We start from the raw sequence: 16,338 nt of genomic DNA on the forward strand, positions 1-16,338 counted from the left end.
CTGCTTGAACTGGGCTCAGTGGCCAGTCAGTCTCGGGAAGAGAGAGGCCGTGTTATTTGCCACTGGTCCAATGGATAATGTAATGGAATTGGTCTAATATTGTCACATGTACCGAGTACAGTGAAAACCTTGCCTTGCATACTGTTCGTACAGATCATATTATTACACAGTGCGTTGATCTAGAACATGGGAAAACAATAAAAATGCAGAATAAAGTGTAACAGTCACAGAAAAAATGCAGTGCAGGGGAAGAATAAGGTGCAAGATCATAAGGAGACACATTGTGAGGTCAAGGGTCCATCTTATCATACAAGAGGCCCATTAAAGTGTCAGGTAACAGTGGGATAGAAATTGTCCTTGACGTATGTACTCTGTTCCCCTTCCCTTAGGTACTGCGGATCCGGACTGTGTGGAATGGCTGGAGTGGATGGTCAAGGTGAAAGAAAAGTTGGAATGGTGTGAGTGGTGCTCACAGAGATGTGGTGGGCAAGAGGTCCGAGGTGCTCCTGGCGTTACTGTTTGTAGTGCGAGTGTGACCCTGCTCTTGCAGAGGCAGTCACCCATGACATAGAAACATAGAAACATAGAAAATAGGTGCAGGAGTAGGCCATTCGGCCCTTCGAGCCTGCACCGCCATTTATTATGATCATGGCTGATCATCCAACTCAGAACCCCGCCCCAGCCTTCCCTCCATACCCCCTGACCCCCGTAGCCACAAGGGCCATATCTAACTCCCTCTTAAATATAGCCAATGAACTGGCCTCAACTGTTTCCTGTGGCAGAGAATTCCACAGATTCACCACCCTCTGTGTGAAGAAGTTCTTCCTAATCTCGGTCTTAAAAGGCTTCCCCTCTATCCTCAAACTGTGGCCCCTCGTTCTGGACTTCCCCAACATCGGGAACAATCTTCCTGCATCTAGCCTGTCCAATCCCTTTAGGATCTTATACGTTTCAATCAGATCCCCCCTCAATCTTCTAAATTCCAACGAGTACAAGCCCAGTTCATCCAGTCTTTCTTCATATGAAAGTCCTGCCATCCCAGGAATCAATCTGGTGAACCTTCTTTGTACTCCCTCTATGCCAAGGATGTCTTTCCTCAGATTAGGGGACCAAAACTGCACACAATACTCCAGGTGTGGTCTCACCAAGGCCTTGTACAACTGCAGTAGTACCTCCCTGCTCCTGTACTCGAATCCTCTCGCTATAAATGCCAGCATAACATTCACCTTTTTCACCGCCTGCTGTACCTGCATGCCCACTTTCAATGACTGGTGTATAATGACACCCAGGTCTCATTGCACCTCCCCTTTTCCTAATCGGCCACCATTCAGATAATAATCTGTTTTCCTATTTTTGCCACCAAAGTGGATAACTTCACATTTATCCACATTAAATTGCACATCTTGCATTTCATCTGCAGTTGCAGGAGAAGCTGCTCTGAAGACCCACACTCAATGTTTTAAGAACACCTCTGCCATCAACTAAGTTGGCAAGGGGAAGGAAACCAAGGTGTTAGGATCAAGGAAGCGGAAAATAGAAATAAGTCAAAAATACTGTGCAGCAAAGATGGTAAGAAGGACAGGCCGGTGAATATACAGGATAATTTGCTGCAAAATAGATATTTAGCACAAGTGGCAACAGGTACCAATCTAAATGTACTGTACTTAAATGCATGCAGCATTAGAAATAAAGTGGATGACCTTGCTGCACAGCTGCAGGTTAAAAGGTATGACATTGTGGCCATCACCGAGTCATGGCTAAATGATGGATGTGATTGGGAGCTGCATATACCAGGATACACAGTGTACAGGAAGGATAGGGAGGTAGGTAAAGGGGGTGGCGTGGCCCTGATGGTAAGTAACGATATCAAATCAATAGAAAGAAGGGACATAGGATCAGAAGAGGTAGAATCCTTATGGGTAGAATTAAGAAATGGCAAGGATAAAAAGACACTAATAGCAGTTATATACAGGCCTCCCAAACAGCAGTCGGGATGTGGACTACAAGTTGCAGCTGGAAATAGAAAAAGCGTGTCAGAAGGACAATGTCAAGATAATTATGGGGGATTTTAATATGAAAGTGGATTGGGAAAGTCGGGAAGGTAATGGATATCAGGAGAGGGAGTTTGTAGAATGCCTACAGGATGGCTTTTTGGAGCAGCTTGTCCAGAAGCCCACCAGGGGACCGGCTGTTTTGGATTGGGTGCTGTGTAACGAACCTGAGGCGATTAGGGAGCTGGAGGTAAAGGAACCTCTTGGAAGTAGTGATCATAATATGATTGAGTTTAGTTTCAAATTTGAAAAGGAGAAGCTGATATCAGGTGTATCGATATTTCAGTGGAACAGGGGAAATTACAGTGGTATGAGAGAGGAACTGGCCCAAGTCAATTGGAAAAGTAAACTAAATGGAGGGACGGCAGAGCAGAATTGGATGAAATTCCTACAAAAAATAAGGAAAATGCAGGAAAAATATATTCCAAGAAAAAAGAAAATCATGAATGGAAAATGGCACAAATGTGGCTAACGAGAGAGGTTAAGGCAAAAATAAAAGCAAAAGAAACGACGTACAAGGAAGCAAAAATTAGTGGGAAAAATGAGGACTGAAAGACCTTTAAAAACTTACAGAAAGAAACTAAGAAAGTCATTAGGAAAGAAAAGATGAATTATGAAAGGAAGTTGGCGATTAACATAAAAAAGGATACTACGAGTTTTTTTAAATATATGAAGAGTAAAAGAGTGACAAGGGTAGATATGGGACCGATCGAAAATGGTGCTGGAGTAATTATAATGGATAACAAAGAGATGGCGGAGGAACTGAATGAGTATTTTGCATCAGTCTTCACAGTGGAAGACATGAGCAATATACATGATAGCCAGAGGTATCAGGGAATAGAATTAGGTACAGTCAAGATAACTAGAGAGAAAGTGCTTGGGAAGCTAAATGGACTAAGAATAGGTAAGTCTCCTGGTCCGGATGAGGTGCACACAAGGGTTCTGAAGGAGGTGGCTTTGGAGATTGTGGAAGCATTGGAAATGATCTTCCAGGAATCAATAGACGCTGGCATGGTTCCAGAGGACTGGAAGGTCGCAAATGTAGTTCCACTGTTTAAGAAAGGAAGGAGGCAGCAAAAAGAAAATTACAGACCTCTTAGTCTGACATCGGTGGTTGGAAAGATATTGGAGTCAATCCTCAAGGATGAAGTTATGAAATACCTCGAGGTGCATGACAAGATAGGCCGAAGCCAGCATGGTTTCATGAAGGGAAGATCCTGCCTTACTAACTTATTGGAATTTTTTGAGGTAATCTCGAATAAGATTGACAAGGGAGAGGCTGTGGATGTTGTGTATTTGGATTTTCAAAAGGCCTTCGATAAGGTGCCACATATGAGGCTGCTTAATAAGATGAGAGCCCATGGAATTATAGGAAAGATATTGAAATGGGTGGAGCATTGGCCGATAGGCAGAAAGCAAAGGGTGGGAATAAAGGGATCCTATTCTGATTGGTTGCCGGTTACTAGTGGTGTTCCGCAGGGGTCGGTGTTGGGGCCACTTCTTTTTACGATGTAAATCGATGATTTGGATTATGGATTAAATGGTTTTGTGGCCAAGTTTGCGGCTGACACCAAGATAGGTGGAGGAGCAGGAAATGTTGAAGAAACAGAAAGGTTGCAGAGAGACTTAGTCAGTTTAGGAGAGTGGGCAAAGAAATGGCAGATGAGATACAATGTTGACAAATGTACGGTTGTACATTTCGGAAGAAGAAATAATCGGGCAGATTGTTATTTAGATGGGGAGAAAATTCAAAAATCGGAACTACAAAGGGACTTGGGAGTCCTCGTGCAGGATACCCTAAAGGTTAACCACCAAGTTGGATTGGCGGTAAGGAAAGCGAATGCTATGTTGGCATTCATTTCAAGAGGAATAGCGTATAAGAGTAAGGAGGTGTTGATGAGGCTCTATGGGGCATTAGTGAGACCTCATTTGGAATACTGTGTGCAGTTTTGGGCCCCCTATCTTAGAAAGGATATACTGATGTTGGAGAGAGTTCAGAGAAGATTTACGAGGATGATTCCTGGAATGCAGGGGCTAACATATGAGGAGCATCTGTCGGCTCTTGGATTGTATTCATTAGAGTATAGAAGAATGAGAGGGGATCTCATAGAAACATTTCGAATGTTGAAAGGGTTGGACAGAGTAGATGTGGAAAGAGTAGATGTTGTTTCCTTTGGTGGGTGAGTCCAGGACAAGAGGTCATAGTCTTAGAATTAGAGGGTACCCAGTTAAAACAGAGATGAGGAGAAATTTTCTTAGCCAGGTGGTCGTGGATTTGTGGAATTCGTTGCCACATATGGCTGTGGAGGCCCGATCATTGAGGATGTTTAAGGAGGAGATTGACAGGTATCTAATTAGTCAGGGTATCAAGGGATATGGGGAAAAAGCCAGAAATTGGAACCAGATGGGTGAATAGTTTATCTCATGGGGGAGCTGCGGAGCAGACTCGATGGGCCGAATGGCCTACTTCTGCTCCTTTGTCTTGTGATCTTGTGATCAGACTTCTGAATGGTCCTCACTATTCCCCTTTCACACTATTTATTTATTTGAGTAACTTTTTAAATGTCTTGCACTGTACTGCTGCCACAAAACAACACATTTCACAATATTTTTCTGTGATAATAAACCTGATTCTGAAGTGATAGACAGCATTGACTGAAAAGTGATGTACAAGTCCCCAGGGAAGGGCCGAGACTGGTACCTGACGTAACCAAAATTCCCGAATATTACCTTTGTGTGTGGCTGCATCAGGCTGTGCTTAGGACTGGAGCATGCAAACACTAAGTGTCACTGCATGCTGAGCTTCTGTCTCCACCTGGTATTGTGGTGGATGGGCTTCGCTTCAGTGACTGTGCGATGTCCCATTCAAATCTTGCCAAACTTACCCGTCCTTTGTAGAAAAATTTCCATGGATCTTTGACCACATTTATCCGGCAGCGATCAGTGCAGAGAGATACAGTGGATCCTGTGGAAAAGTTCCCTATGCAGACTGTCAAGGACATTTGGCAGAATGCCTCATGGCCAGGGCTCACGAACAAATATCACGACTTCACTTGGCAGGCAATGAGAAGGTCCCTCCCTCGAGGTTACTGCAGTGTGACATGACTGCCCACCTCTCTGTGGAATGTGCTTTTGTCAAGTCTGTCTGGAAAAGGATGCAATAGTCCTTGATGAAGTTTGTCCTGAGCAGCTGCCTAACAGATCATTCTCTGATTTACGATCTGTTTCCCAGGGACATGGACCTAGACAGTCATCAGCTGCTGCTGGATCATCGTCAACGTAGTCTGCCTGAAACTTGGTCTTCCAGGGTAAGGAGAGGTCCCCAAGCGAATACTGCTAACAGGCTTATCCCAAGGTGCACAACTGTGCTCAGTGCAGCCACTGCCAAGACTTTGATGGAAAGGACCACAGTGTAAGGTCCTGTCACTACTGAGGGGCTGGGCCCATGTATCAGTCTCTTAAACACTGCACAGTTGACGGTATTTACTTGGCATTATGACTAAATATATTTCCGAAGTATAGAAAATGGATTGCTTTATGAAGTGTGGTCATTCCCCTTATCTGATGTGGGATACATCAGCTGAGATACAGATTAACACCTCTCCACCATGAAGCCTGACAATGTTCTCCTAAAACAAAGTTAGATAGTGATGCTAACTATGTAGCAGTTCTTAATATCTAATTGATTATTCAACTTACAAAATACTGGAAATCTGAAATAAAAACAACCAATACTGTAGATATTCAGCATCTGGGGTGAGACAATCTGCAGTGGTAACATTTTCTTCCTTTACAGATGCTGCCTGACCTCCTTGGTACTTCTAGTACTTCTCTTTATCTGCTAGTTCCTCATCAAATTTATTAGAAATACAGTTGTGAGAAATGGAGCATATACACTTGTCTCTATTTACGATCATCACTTTAACTGTCCTGAGGATTATAGTCATAGATGTGTATGCCCCGATGGAATAAATGATAAGAGGATTAGACAGCAAACTACAAAAATTTGGTTTGTATTCCTGTGAAGATTAATATAACCAAACAGATTAAAAAAGAATTGCTTGTGCAGTTATAAAGCAACTATTATGTCAGGTGGAGAAATCAAGGATGTGATCTTAAAGTTGTTGGTAGACCATTTATGGAAGAACTACTAAACACTTTATTAATCACACTTTTTCTTGTAAACAATCACTGCAAACAATAGCCTGCAACTTCCCTGTCAGAGTTGAGCTGTTGAATTGCCTACACAACCTGGCATTTTTGCGGTGTGAACTGAAGTCGGGAAGGTGCAGGATGCAGGTGTGGTGCGGTGTGTACGGTCTGAATCGAGGTGGTGGGATCCAGGCCGGAGAGTGGGGAATGAGCTAATGTGTGGCTGTTGCTGGAGTGGACTTGGAGGCACCTCAGTGAGGCAGAGCTGAGGGGAGGCAAGGTTGAGGTAGAATCTGGGCCCAAGAATAAGGATTGATTGATTTAAGCGCCAAGCCGAATTGGAAAGGTGGATATGGGCCAGATCGAGGTGCTGGGGCTCAGGCCCGAGAGCACATTGAAGCACAGGGCCTGGGTCTGAGAGAAAAGAACAGCCCAAGGTTTGGACTACTCACGCGCAGGGCCAGATTGGAAAGGACAGAGTGTCAGGGTCAGAAGTGAAGGACAGACCAGTTCAGCTCCCTGCTCCGCGAGGTTTATTTGTCTTTACATTGAACTGAGGCCATGGCCTGCAACTAATGGACTTCTGAATCGGCTACGGACTCACTTCTGTGAAACCTCAGTTCTGAATGCTATTAGTTTACTTTTATTGTTTGATTTTTTTTCCCCCTCTTCATGTTCGACAGTTTTCTTTTGTTTAATGGGTTCTATTGAGTTTCTTTGTTTTGTGGCTGTCTGTAAGGAAGTGAATCTTAAGGTTGTATATAGTATGATAATAACTGTACTTTGAACTTTGAAGTGTAGAACCAAGGACCTAGAGAGAAAGAAAATTTCCTAAGTTCCCATAAGCTCCAATCAAGGGGGCCTACCCTGAGATCTGGGCAATGATACAACATCCTCTGAATATTAAACAGTACTCTATCTCTCACTTTCAATTTCAAATATTTAATATTGCAAAAAAGTAAAATTATACATAAGCCTGAATATCATTCATGGAATAAATTTCTCATTAAATAGTCATGTCAAAGCTATTACAGTGAATAACTTTATAAACTCTATGAGCACACAGCTTCTAAGAAAAGGGCTCGTAATCTTTAAATAGATACACAGTAGACACCATCTCTGAAGTGAGAATTTTATCCTGCTGCATGTTATCAAACTCCAGTTAAAACATTAAAAGACGCGACTCTTTCTGATCTTTCACAAGCTGTTCCTTTCTCGGGCGATGCTGAAGACAGAGGCTGAGTTAGATTCAGATTCTTAGTTGCTGAATATATGACTTGCTATTTTCGTACTTCAATTATCCAGGCAAGCACATCCAACACGGTGTTGCAAGTCACAAAGCACAAAGAGCAAGAAATAATTCAGTAGTGTTGTGGCAGCTTGGATTGTTAGCAGCCTGAATAATTGGAGCCAGGAGCAGCTGAAGTTAATAAGAGACTCTTGTTTCCAAACATAAATTGTAACCAGTGTATCTAGGCATGGCTATTCATGTAATGACTTGGGGCTCAATTTCCCTACACAGGCTATTTAAGTGTTTTTTTTCCCCTTGATTTACTTAATTCTTTTTGAATACCTGTCCTCCAAAGATGCATAAAAAGGAACAGGAACAAACAACTTTAAGAGCTGCCAGTAAAGCTAATGCAGAAATGAAAATTCAATCTACGCAGAGAGAGGAAATGAACACCGTCAGGTAATAATCCTGAAGACAGAGCAGGAAGAAAATATAATCAAGAATTTACATGATGAAAGACAATAAAAGTGAGAGGATGGTTAGTACAGAGGGATTGTACCAACTGAAGGGGATTTGGTATAGAGCAAGATTAATTGCATACAGTGGGAGGCGTTTAGCACACTGAACAAGTATACCATTAATCTGGGTTTGATCAGGGAAATTCTATAGATCAAAAGGGGCTTGGTAAGCACTTCATTACATGGATTTATTGCAGTGAAATTCAAAACAATGAAGCCTCTCATCGTAAAGAAACACCTTCTACTACAGCTGGTCTCCAATGATCAGAGAGGAATTGTGATGGTGTGTTGGGACTTTGTTTAGTGCAATATTACTTAGTGAAGAGGAAGGAGACAAGATGGCATACATACAATGGGGAAGGGGATTTGCTGGATTTGTACTGTAGGTTGGTGAACTGCAAATCCTTGCAATGTTACCAGTTTGCTGTAGTTTTCCATAACTAGGAGGGTTTGAGTACCGTTTGGTTTTACATAGTGTGCTATGAAGGGGCTGTTATCTATAGGTTGGGCATTATAAAATTTTAAACAACTGGACTGAGTTTGGTGCCATGGATTTTAAAAATGCACTTAGTTGTTGCTACCTTTCCTATGTTATGGATGTGCCAATGTTGTATGGGGTTGATTGGGCAGAGATCAGTTGTCTTTGGAAATAAACTCTCCTATCGTCCAGTAGGAGCACGACCTTGTCATAGGGTTTGGAGGCTAGTGTATCTCAATGACCTGGAGAGCTGTGTTGGCTGGAATCAGGGCTTTGTGCTTTGGCTCTTGGTAGGGTCACCCATGGCAAACAGGTCAAAGGGTAGAGGCCAGACTAAGAGTGGTCCACTGGTCCTCCAGGTTCTGGGGTTCAGCTCAGGGCTAATAGCCCTGACTGGTCAAACAAAATTGTTACGGAAACAGCACTAAAGAATCCTTCGACATCTGAATGCAACGGTATTCCTGAGTCTCCACTTGGGACTTGCACAACTGACGGTAGTAAAGACCAAGAGAAAGCTACTGGTATGAGAAAGCAGGCCTGAACACTGCCACGATCAAGACCAAGGACAGACAGAGACTCAGGACCTTCATTGCTGCCCTAACTGCCAGCAGGTCATTACAGATGAGTTGAGCGTTCTGTTTAAATTGTGACAGGACAACCATCCCCAAAAAGCATCGATGTTGAAAATACGAATTCCAGCACATTGCATTGCAAGGCAGTCTGGACAGTTGTTTTTTTTCCCTGAAAGAACAGCTTTTAAGAAAGGAGTATATCTCAGAATATAAACTAACAGCACCCAACCATCTGGCCAGTTATCTGTGCTCGTACAAAGTAAGGATGGATTAGAGTGCAATCCTTTGTTGGATGTGTATCGCCTGGCTGTGGAACTGCTGGATATATTTTATGATCGTCAGCCCCTCACGTATGAGATTCAGAATCCAATGAGACATTGCAGAGGGCATGGACAGGGATGTTCCTCATGACCCTTGACTGAGTGACTCCCCAAGGGAACTTGCATGTCCAGCTACAGGCCTTCATTTGGCCTGGAGGCTTGTGTATTTGGAATGATGCGGTGAAGCTGTTGGGTTAGTACCCTGCTGCAAGGACAAATACATTACACCGCCATCCTCGCCCATGTCAATATGGATGGCAGGCAGCCCCTGCACAAATCACCTTGAGGACTCACTGGATGTGGTCAGCCACACTTCAGCTCAGGGTGAGAGAGAGGAAAGAGGCTCACAGTTCAACAAAACAGCAGATGACCACTGGCATGCAGTCAGCTGAATACCAGGAGCAGAAAGTACCGACGTTTTTTTTAGCTTTTGAGTTGCAATGGACCAAGCGTCCACAGATGTAACATCGGCACAATTCTGCTCGTTTCCTTTCTGCCCCACTACATTGCCTGAGGCTCTCCAGTGAGTTGGACATGTGCTGGTGCCTGCCACTTGGTTATCGTAGATGTATGTGCCTCAGGATCTGCAGCAGCGACCCCCTGGTAAACATACATCTCAAAACTTACTATTTTTGCATTTATTGATTTAGGTTTCCTATCCAGGCTTTGGGTTACTTCACAATGTATTCGGCACTGGCCCCCAAAAGGCTGCCCGCGCCCAAGATCATTTACATGGTCACCCCAAAAAGTAGCTCCCCAGGGCCAAACATCTGAAGGCAACTGGATTTTACCATTCATCCAGGTCTCAGTCATTCCTTCACAATGAAGAGATGAAACAAGTCAAAACAATTAAAAGTCTCTGTTTTTTTCTTTGCTTCTTGAGTCGATTCCTTCAACAAGTGTGCCTTTAAGTGTCAGCTAGTGCAAGAACACAACTGCTGTCCTACAGCATGGCTCTTTGATCACGGTTCTTCTCGTGATCTGGTGCCGAGCAGGCAGTCTCTGATTTCGGTGCTCTCCTGCAGGCTGCTCGAATGATGAGAGCTCAAGGTGCTCCCTGCCCTGGAACGGTAAGGTGGCAGTTCAGGATGGCTGAGGATCTCAGTGTCTGAGAGGTATGGAGGCGGTGGGAGGTCAAACCATGGTGGCCTGCTGGGAACAAGGAGATGAAACATGAGTCCAGGCAAATACAGAACAATAAGAAAGAAAGCTGATAGTGATTGATGCTCAGGAGGTTTTCTTAATCGTCACTTAATGACCTCCTGGCCAACCCAGTTTGAAAATGGTGTCTACCAATCATTCAGCTTGGATAGCACGTGAGATTCCAGGAGGGGAAAACATAAGAAAATCTGCAGATGCTGGGAATCCAGAGCAACACACACAAAATGCTGGAGGAACTCAGCAGGTCAGGCAGCATCTATGGAAAAGAGTCAACAGTCAACATTTTGGGCCGAGACCCTTCACCAAGACTGGGCCCAATAAACTCTCTGATACAACTAGGCAGGAAAATATCTGAAGAGATTCACAATATCCCATAACTCAAACCGACAGAGGTACAGAGATGTTTACAGAATATTACAAATCCTCCTGGGTTGCAAACGCTCAACTAGGAAATCTTGGTCAGCTAGGGAAGTGGGCCAAGGATTGCCAAATGGCTTTCAATTCAGATAAATGCAATGTGTTGTATTTTGGGAAGTCAGACTAGTGTAGGATTTATACAGTGAATGTTGGGCCCTGGCACTTGGCTCACTGGCCTTCATCAGCCAGGCACTAAGTACAGGAGTTGGGACGATAAAGTTACAGTTGTACCACTCCCTACTTGGAGTATTGTGTATAGTTCTGTTTACATACCTCTTGAGATACGGTGCAGAATAGGCCTTTCTGGCCCTTCAAGTCACGCCATCCATCAATCCCCTGACATAATCCTAGCCTAACCATCAGACATTTTACAAGGATCAATTGACCTAGCAACTGGTACATCTTTGGAATGTTAGAGAAAACCAGATCAGCTGGAGGAAACCCACTCAGTCACTGGAAGAACATACAAGCTCCTTACGGGAATTGAACCTGGGTGGCCTGTACTGTAAAGACATCTGCCAGCCACTACTCTGCTTTACCCTGTCATAGGCAAGACAGAATTAAGCTGGAAAAATATACACAGAAGATTTATGAGGATGTTGCCACGACTTGAAGATATGAAGATGATGGGCAGAGTAGGACTTTATTCCTTGATATGTAGGAGAGCGAGGGGCACAGATGTGGTGAATGCACAACCTTTTTCCTGGGAAGGAGAACTAAAACTAGAGAGCACAGATTTAAGGTGAGATGGGAAAGTTTTACAAGGGACTTGAGGGGCAACTTCTTCACACAACACATTGCATATGGAATGAGCTGCCAGAGGAAGCGGTTGCTGCAAGTACAGTAAAAATATTGAAAAGACATTTGGATATGTACACGGAGAGGAAGGATTTGGAGGGAAATGGGCCAAGTATAGACAAATGGGACCGGCACCATTGTCAGCAAAGATGAGCTGGACCAGAGGACCTGTTCCTCTGTGGCTCCATACACACAAGTGTTTCGGAGATCGGCATTTGGATTGGGATGGATTTGCCAGCTACAGCAAGACTGAAGGCATCTTCTGTCAGTGGGAATTGGGTCAATCTGGGTGCCTTCTCTCACCTCAAGCACCAACAACAGGAGGGCTGGGTGGAGCCAAGCAGAGATGGGAGCACTGTCTCTTTGTGTATTTTCTCTCCTCCTGATTAACCCAGCTCCTCTTTCCTCTCCTCCATCCACTCCATCTGCCCATCACCTGCCCACTCCTTTCACTGTTCCCATTTGTCTCACTCAATTTCATACTTCACTTTTATCTGTTATCGGATTCCACAGCCTGTGGCCTTTTGTCACCTCTACCTATCATCTCTCTTCCCCCCCATCTTCCCATCACCCTCCTTGCCTGCATCAACCTACGCTTGTCACTCTTGCTCCACTGCATGCCTTCACCTTTTACACTGGCTATCTCACTTCCATTTCACTGTCCAGATGAAGGGTTTTGACCCAAAACATCAACTATCCACAATAGTGCCTGACCCCGCTGAGTTCCTCCAATATCTTGTGCACAGTTATGCCTTCAGTTGTGGGTCCACCACAGGAAATCTCGGTCATGCCTAAGGCCATTGAATGTTCAAATTACAAAGTAAACTTATTATGGAAGTATGTATATGTACCATATACAAACCTGAGATTCAATTCCTTGTGGACATACACAACAAATGCATAGAATAATACCTTTAACAGAGTCAATGAAATCCACACCAACTTGGGAATTCAATCAGTGTACAAAAGACAACAAACTTCAAACACAAAAAGACAAAAATAAATAAATAAATAAATAAACAAACAAACAAGCAATGAATATCATGAACTTTTAATGAAGAGTCCTTGAAAGTGAGGCCACAGGTTGTGGGAATATTTCAATGATAATGGCAAGTGATGTTGAGTGATATTATCCCTACTGGTTTAAGAGCCTGATGGTTGAGGGGTAATAACTGTTCCTGAACCTGCTTCCTGATGGCAACAGTGGAAGAGAGCATGTCTTCTCATGGCTGCCGTCAGGATGGTGGGGGTCCCTGATGATGGATACTGCTTCCCTGCAATAGCGTTTCATGTAGATGTTCTCAGGGGTGGGGTGGGCTTAATCCGTGATAGACCGGGCCATACCCACTACTTTTTGAAGGATTTTTTTTGTAGATATGGATTGGCAGAGTGGTGGGGGAAGGGTTAAGGCATACGGTAATGCACAAGACAGCAAGAACATTACGATCAATTTTGAAGAGCAAAATTACACATTCTACTTAGTTCATCAACACCTTGTGATATCTGCAACAACTTATTGATAAAAACCACTGGCGTGGTAATGATCAATGTGTTGAACAGCTTAATTAAGGCATATTTGCTATAGTGATGTTGTACGGAAGAATGGGATTTTGCCTCAAACTGTAATCTTGGCCAAGTAGTGTCAAAGTGAAGTCACAGCAGAATGTGACTGGGGACTATGTTTACTTAAATAGTTTATACAATTCTTGTTGCTAATTGTATGTAATTCAACAATTTTCTTGAACATATTGATTAGATCAACAGCATATTGTAACAAACCAGTGGTTTGTAAAAATAGGTAGCCAATAATCTGAGCACGGGGTCAGAGGCTTTAAACACTGAGTCACAGAGCCATACAGCATAGAAATAGGCAATTCAGCTCAAAAGGACCATGCTGAACTAGATCGCAAACACGAGGAAATCTGCAGATGCTGGAAATTCAAGCAACACACACAAAATGCTGGTGAACACGGCAGGCCAGGCAGCATCTATAGGAAGAAGTATAGTTGATGTTTTGGGCCGAGACCCTTCGTCAGGACTAACTGAAAGAAGAGATAGTAAGAGATTTGAAAGGGGGAGGAATAAATAAATAAATAAGGGATGGGGTAAGAAGGGGAGGAGGGTCATTAACGGAGTTAGAGAAGTCAATGTTCATGCTATCAGGTTGGAGGCTACCCAGACAGAATAAGATTCCCATTTAAGCTAGTCCCATATCCCCATATCCCTCGAACCTTTCCTAACTATGTGCCTTATCCAAGTACCTTTTAAATGTAACTAACGTTCCTGCCTCCAATACTTCCTCAGGCAGCTCATATGGACCACTAACTGGGCGAAAATGTTGTTCTTCAGGTTTCTATTAAATCTCACCTCCCTCCCCACTTATCTTAAACCTATGCCCTCTAGTCACTGATCCTCAACCCTGGGAAAAAGACTTGCGCAGTCACCCTGTCTATGCCCCTCAGAATTTTATACCTCTAAGATAAATCCCCATTTATCTATGCTCCAACAAATAAAAAATCCCAACCTGCTCAACCTCTCTCTATGACTCAGTCTCCCAAGTCCCAGAAAGATCCTTGTAAATTTCCTCTGCACTCTTTCCAGCTTAATGACACCTCTCCTACAGCAGGGCAACCAAAACTGAACACAATCTTCCAAATGCAGCCTCACCAATCTCTTGTACAACTGCAGCATACCTAATGCCCTGGCTGATGCCAAAAGGCTTCTTCAGCATCCTGTCTGCTTCTGTCACTGCTTTTGGGGAACCATGGACTTGTACTCCTAGGTCCCTCTGATCTAGGACAATCCCCCCACGGTCCTACCATTCATTGTGCAATCCGAACCTTCATTCACATTCGCAAAATGTATCACTTCGCACGTATCCAAACTAAAGTCCATTTGCTGTTCCTCAGTCCACTTACCCAGCAGATCACGATCCCTCTGTAAGTCCTGATAACCATCTCACTGTCAATAACATCACCTACTGCAGAGATCAGGGGTTTCGAACATCAGATGGTGGGGGGTGGGTTGAGTGGGGGCTTGCTGAGGTGTGAGACGTGTCACTTACGGGGGTCTCAAGCCAGTGAGTAAGACATAGCTGAGTGAGGAGTGTCCAGTGACGGAGGAGTGGCAGTATTCTGTTAGTGACTGGTGTGGAATCTGCACTGTAGCCGGACCTGCCTGTTAAATTTCTGGAGTGATGCACAGCCTTACCATGGTTCAGTTTAGCTACGTTAAACTGAACAGAAACCTGAATTCTGTGACTGAACTTTGAGATCTTTTATTTAACAGCTCTTCATTCTCAGGCCTTGTTAAAGAGATGGCACACCTTGACAGGCCTATTAAACTGAGTTTCATAAAAGGGACCAATTAAAAAGCTTCACAATCACGGACTCATTAAAGAATCAGTATGATTAAAAGGAGGTCATTAAAGAGACAATATCAGTAGCTTAACAACATTCTGGCCCATTAGTCCGGACTCCATCCATTACCCTTAAATATTCACTTCGTATACAGCCAATTGCTTTCCCAATTTACAGCACAACTCTACCACATCTGGAAGAACATGGACAGCAGCTGGAATGGGAATATCAAATCTCCAAGTCACAAACTGCCATTCCATCAAAATCCAGCACCGCAGAGGAGCTTTTGGTGAACAGCAGTCTTTCAAGAAGGTAGCTTACCACCACTTCTCACATGCAATTGTGCTTGGTGACAGAATAGTAAGCTTGACCATCAGTCTGTCCACCATCTTAGAGATCGTTTCTCCTGTCGCAGGTACACTATGGCGACACACTTCAACAGCCTGCCAAAACTGCTCTGGCACCCCCTGATGCACTCTCCACCTCTGTCAATTAAACAGCAGAGTCACTGGAACATCAATCCCTCCAAGTCAGATTTATTCTTGACACAAGGGTCATTCACCATCCTTCATGCCTGTTGGGTTAAATCCCTGGAACTTTAGCAGACTGCGGAATTGGCTCACTATGAATTTCCCAAGGACAATTAGTGATAGGCAGTGAATGGCAAATTTCTGCAGATGTATGGCATGGTGTGGTTGCAACACTGCTCCAGTGCACAGAATTAAAAAGGCCTGCAGAGGGTACCGGACTCAGCACTCAGCCAGCCCCGTCAGGGGTACAAGCCTCTCCACTATCAAGGATAACATCAAAAGGCAATGACTCAAGAAGCTGGCATCCACTATTTAGGGGCATCACCTTCTGGAACATGCTCTCTTCTCAAGACTACCATCAGAGAAGAGGTACAGGAGCCCTGAAGACTCATGCCCAATGCTTTGAGAACAGTTTCTTTCCCTCTGCCATCAGATTTCTGAATGGTCCATGAACCTCACTGTTCCTCTTTAGCATTATTTATTTATTTATTGTAACCTGTATTACGGTTTATGTCTTGCTCTGTACTGCTGCCACAAAACAACAAATTTCACAACATATGCCAGTGATAACAAACCTGATTCTGATCCAAGGAAGTATGGATATATGGGGGACAGCGGACTCCCTTCACTGAATCTTTTTCTCTCGGAATTGTTTCCTTAATTTATAGCCAAATCTAGAAGCCTTAAAGTGCGTTAGAATGCCTGCAGCCATTAACTAAAACAAGAGCTTATTGATAAACTCTCCAATCCT

At 43.7% G+C, this 16,338-nt stretch overlaps 1 protein-coding gene across 6 annotated transcripts in view; it reads right to left on the bottom strand.

The window, feature by feature from the left end:
* Positions 1 to 7,062: 7,062 nt before the first annotated feature.
* Positions 7,063 to 16,338, bottom strand: part of ldlrad3 (low density lipoprotein receptor class A domain containing 3) — a 172,040-nt gene continuing 162,764 nt past the window's right edge. For 2 of the 6 annotated variants that reach the window (XM_063062234.1, XM_063062236.1), the window contains exon 6: positions 7,064 to 10,474. In XM_063062234.1, the coding sequence (XP_062918304.1) occupies positions 10,285 to 10,474 (190 nt within the window). In that variant the 3' untranslated portion in view covers positions 7,064 to 10,284. Of the gene's footprint in view, positions 10,475 to 16,338 lie in introns of all 6 variants that reach the window. The other 4 variants (XM_063062232.1, XM_063062237.1, XM_063062235.1 and 1 more) reach the window with 3 other exon arrangements.

This window comes from Mobula hypostoma, chromosome 11 (genome assembly GCF_963921235.1).
Source record: "Mobula hypostoma chromosome 11, sMobHyp1.1, whole genome shotgun sequence".
Lineage (NCBI taxonomy): Eukaryota > Metazoa > Chordata > Chondrichthyes > Myliobatiformes > Myliobatidae > Mobula > Mobula hypostoma.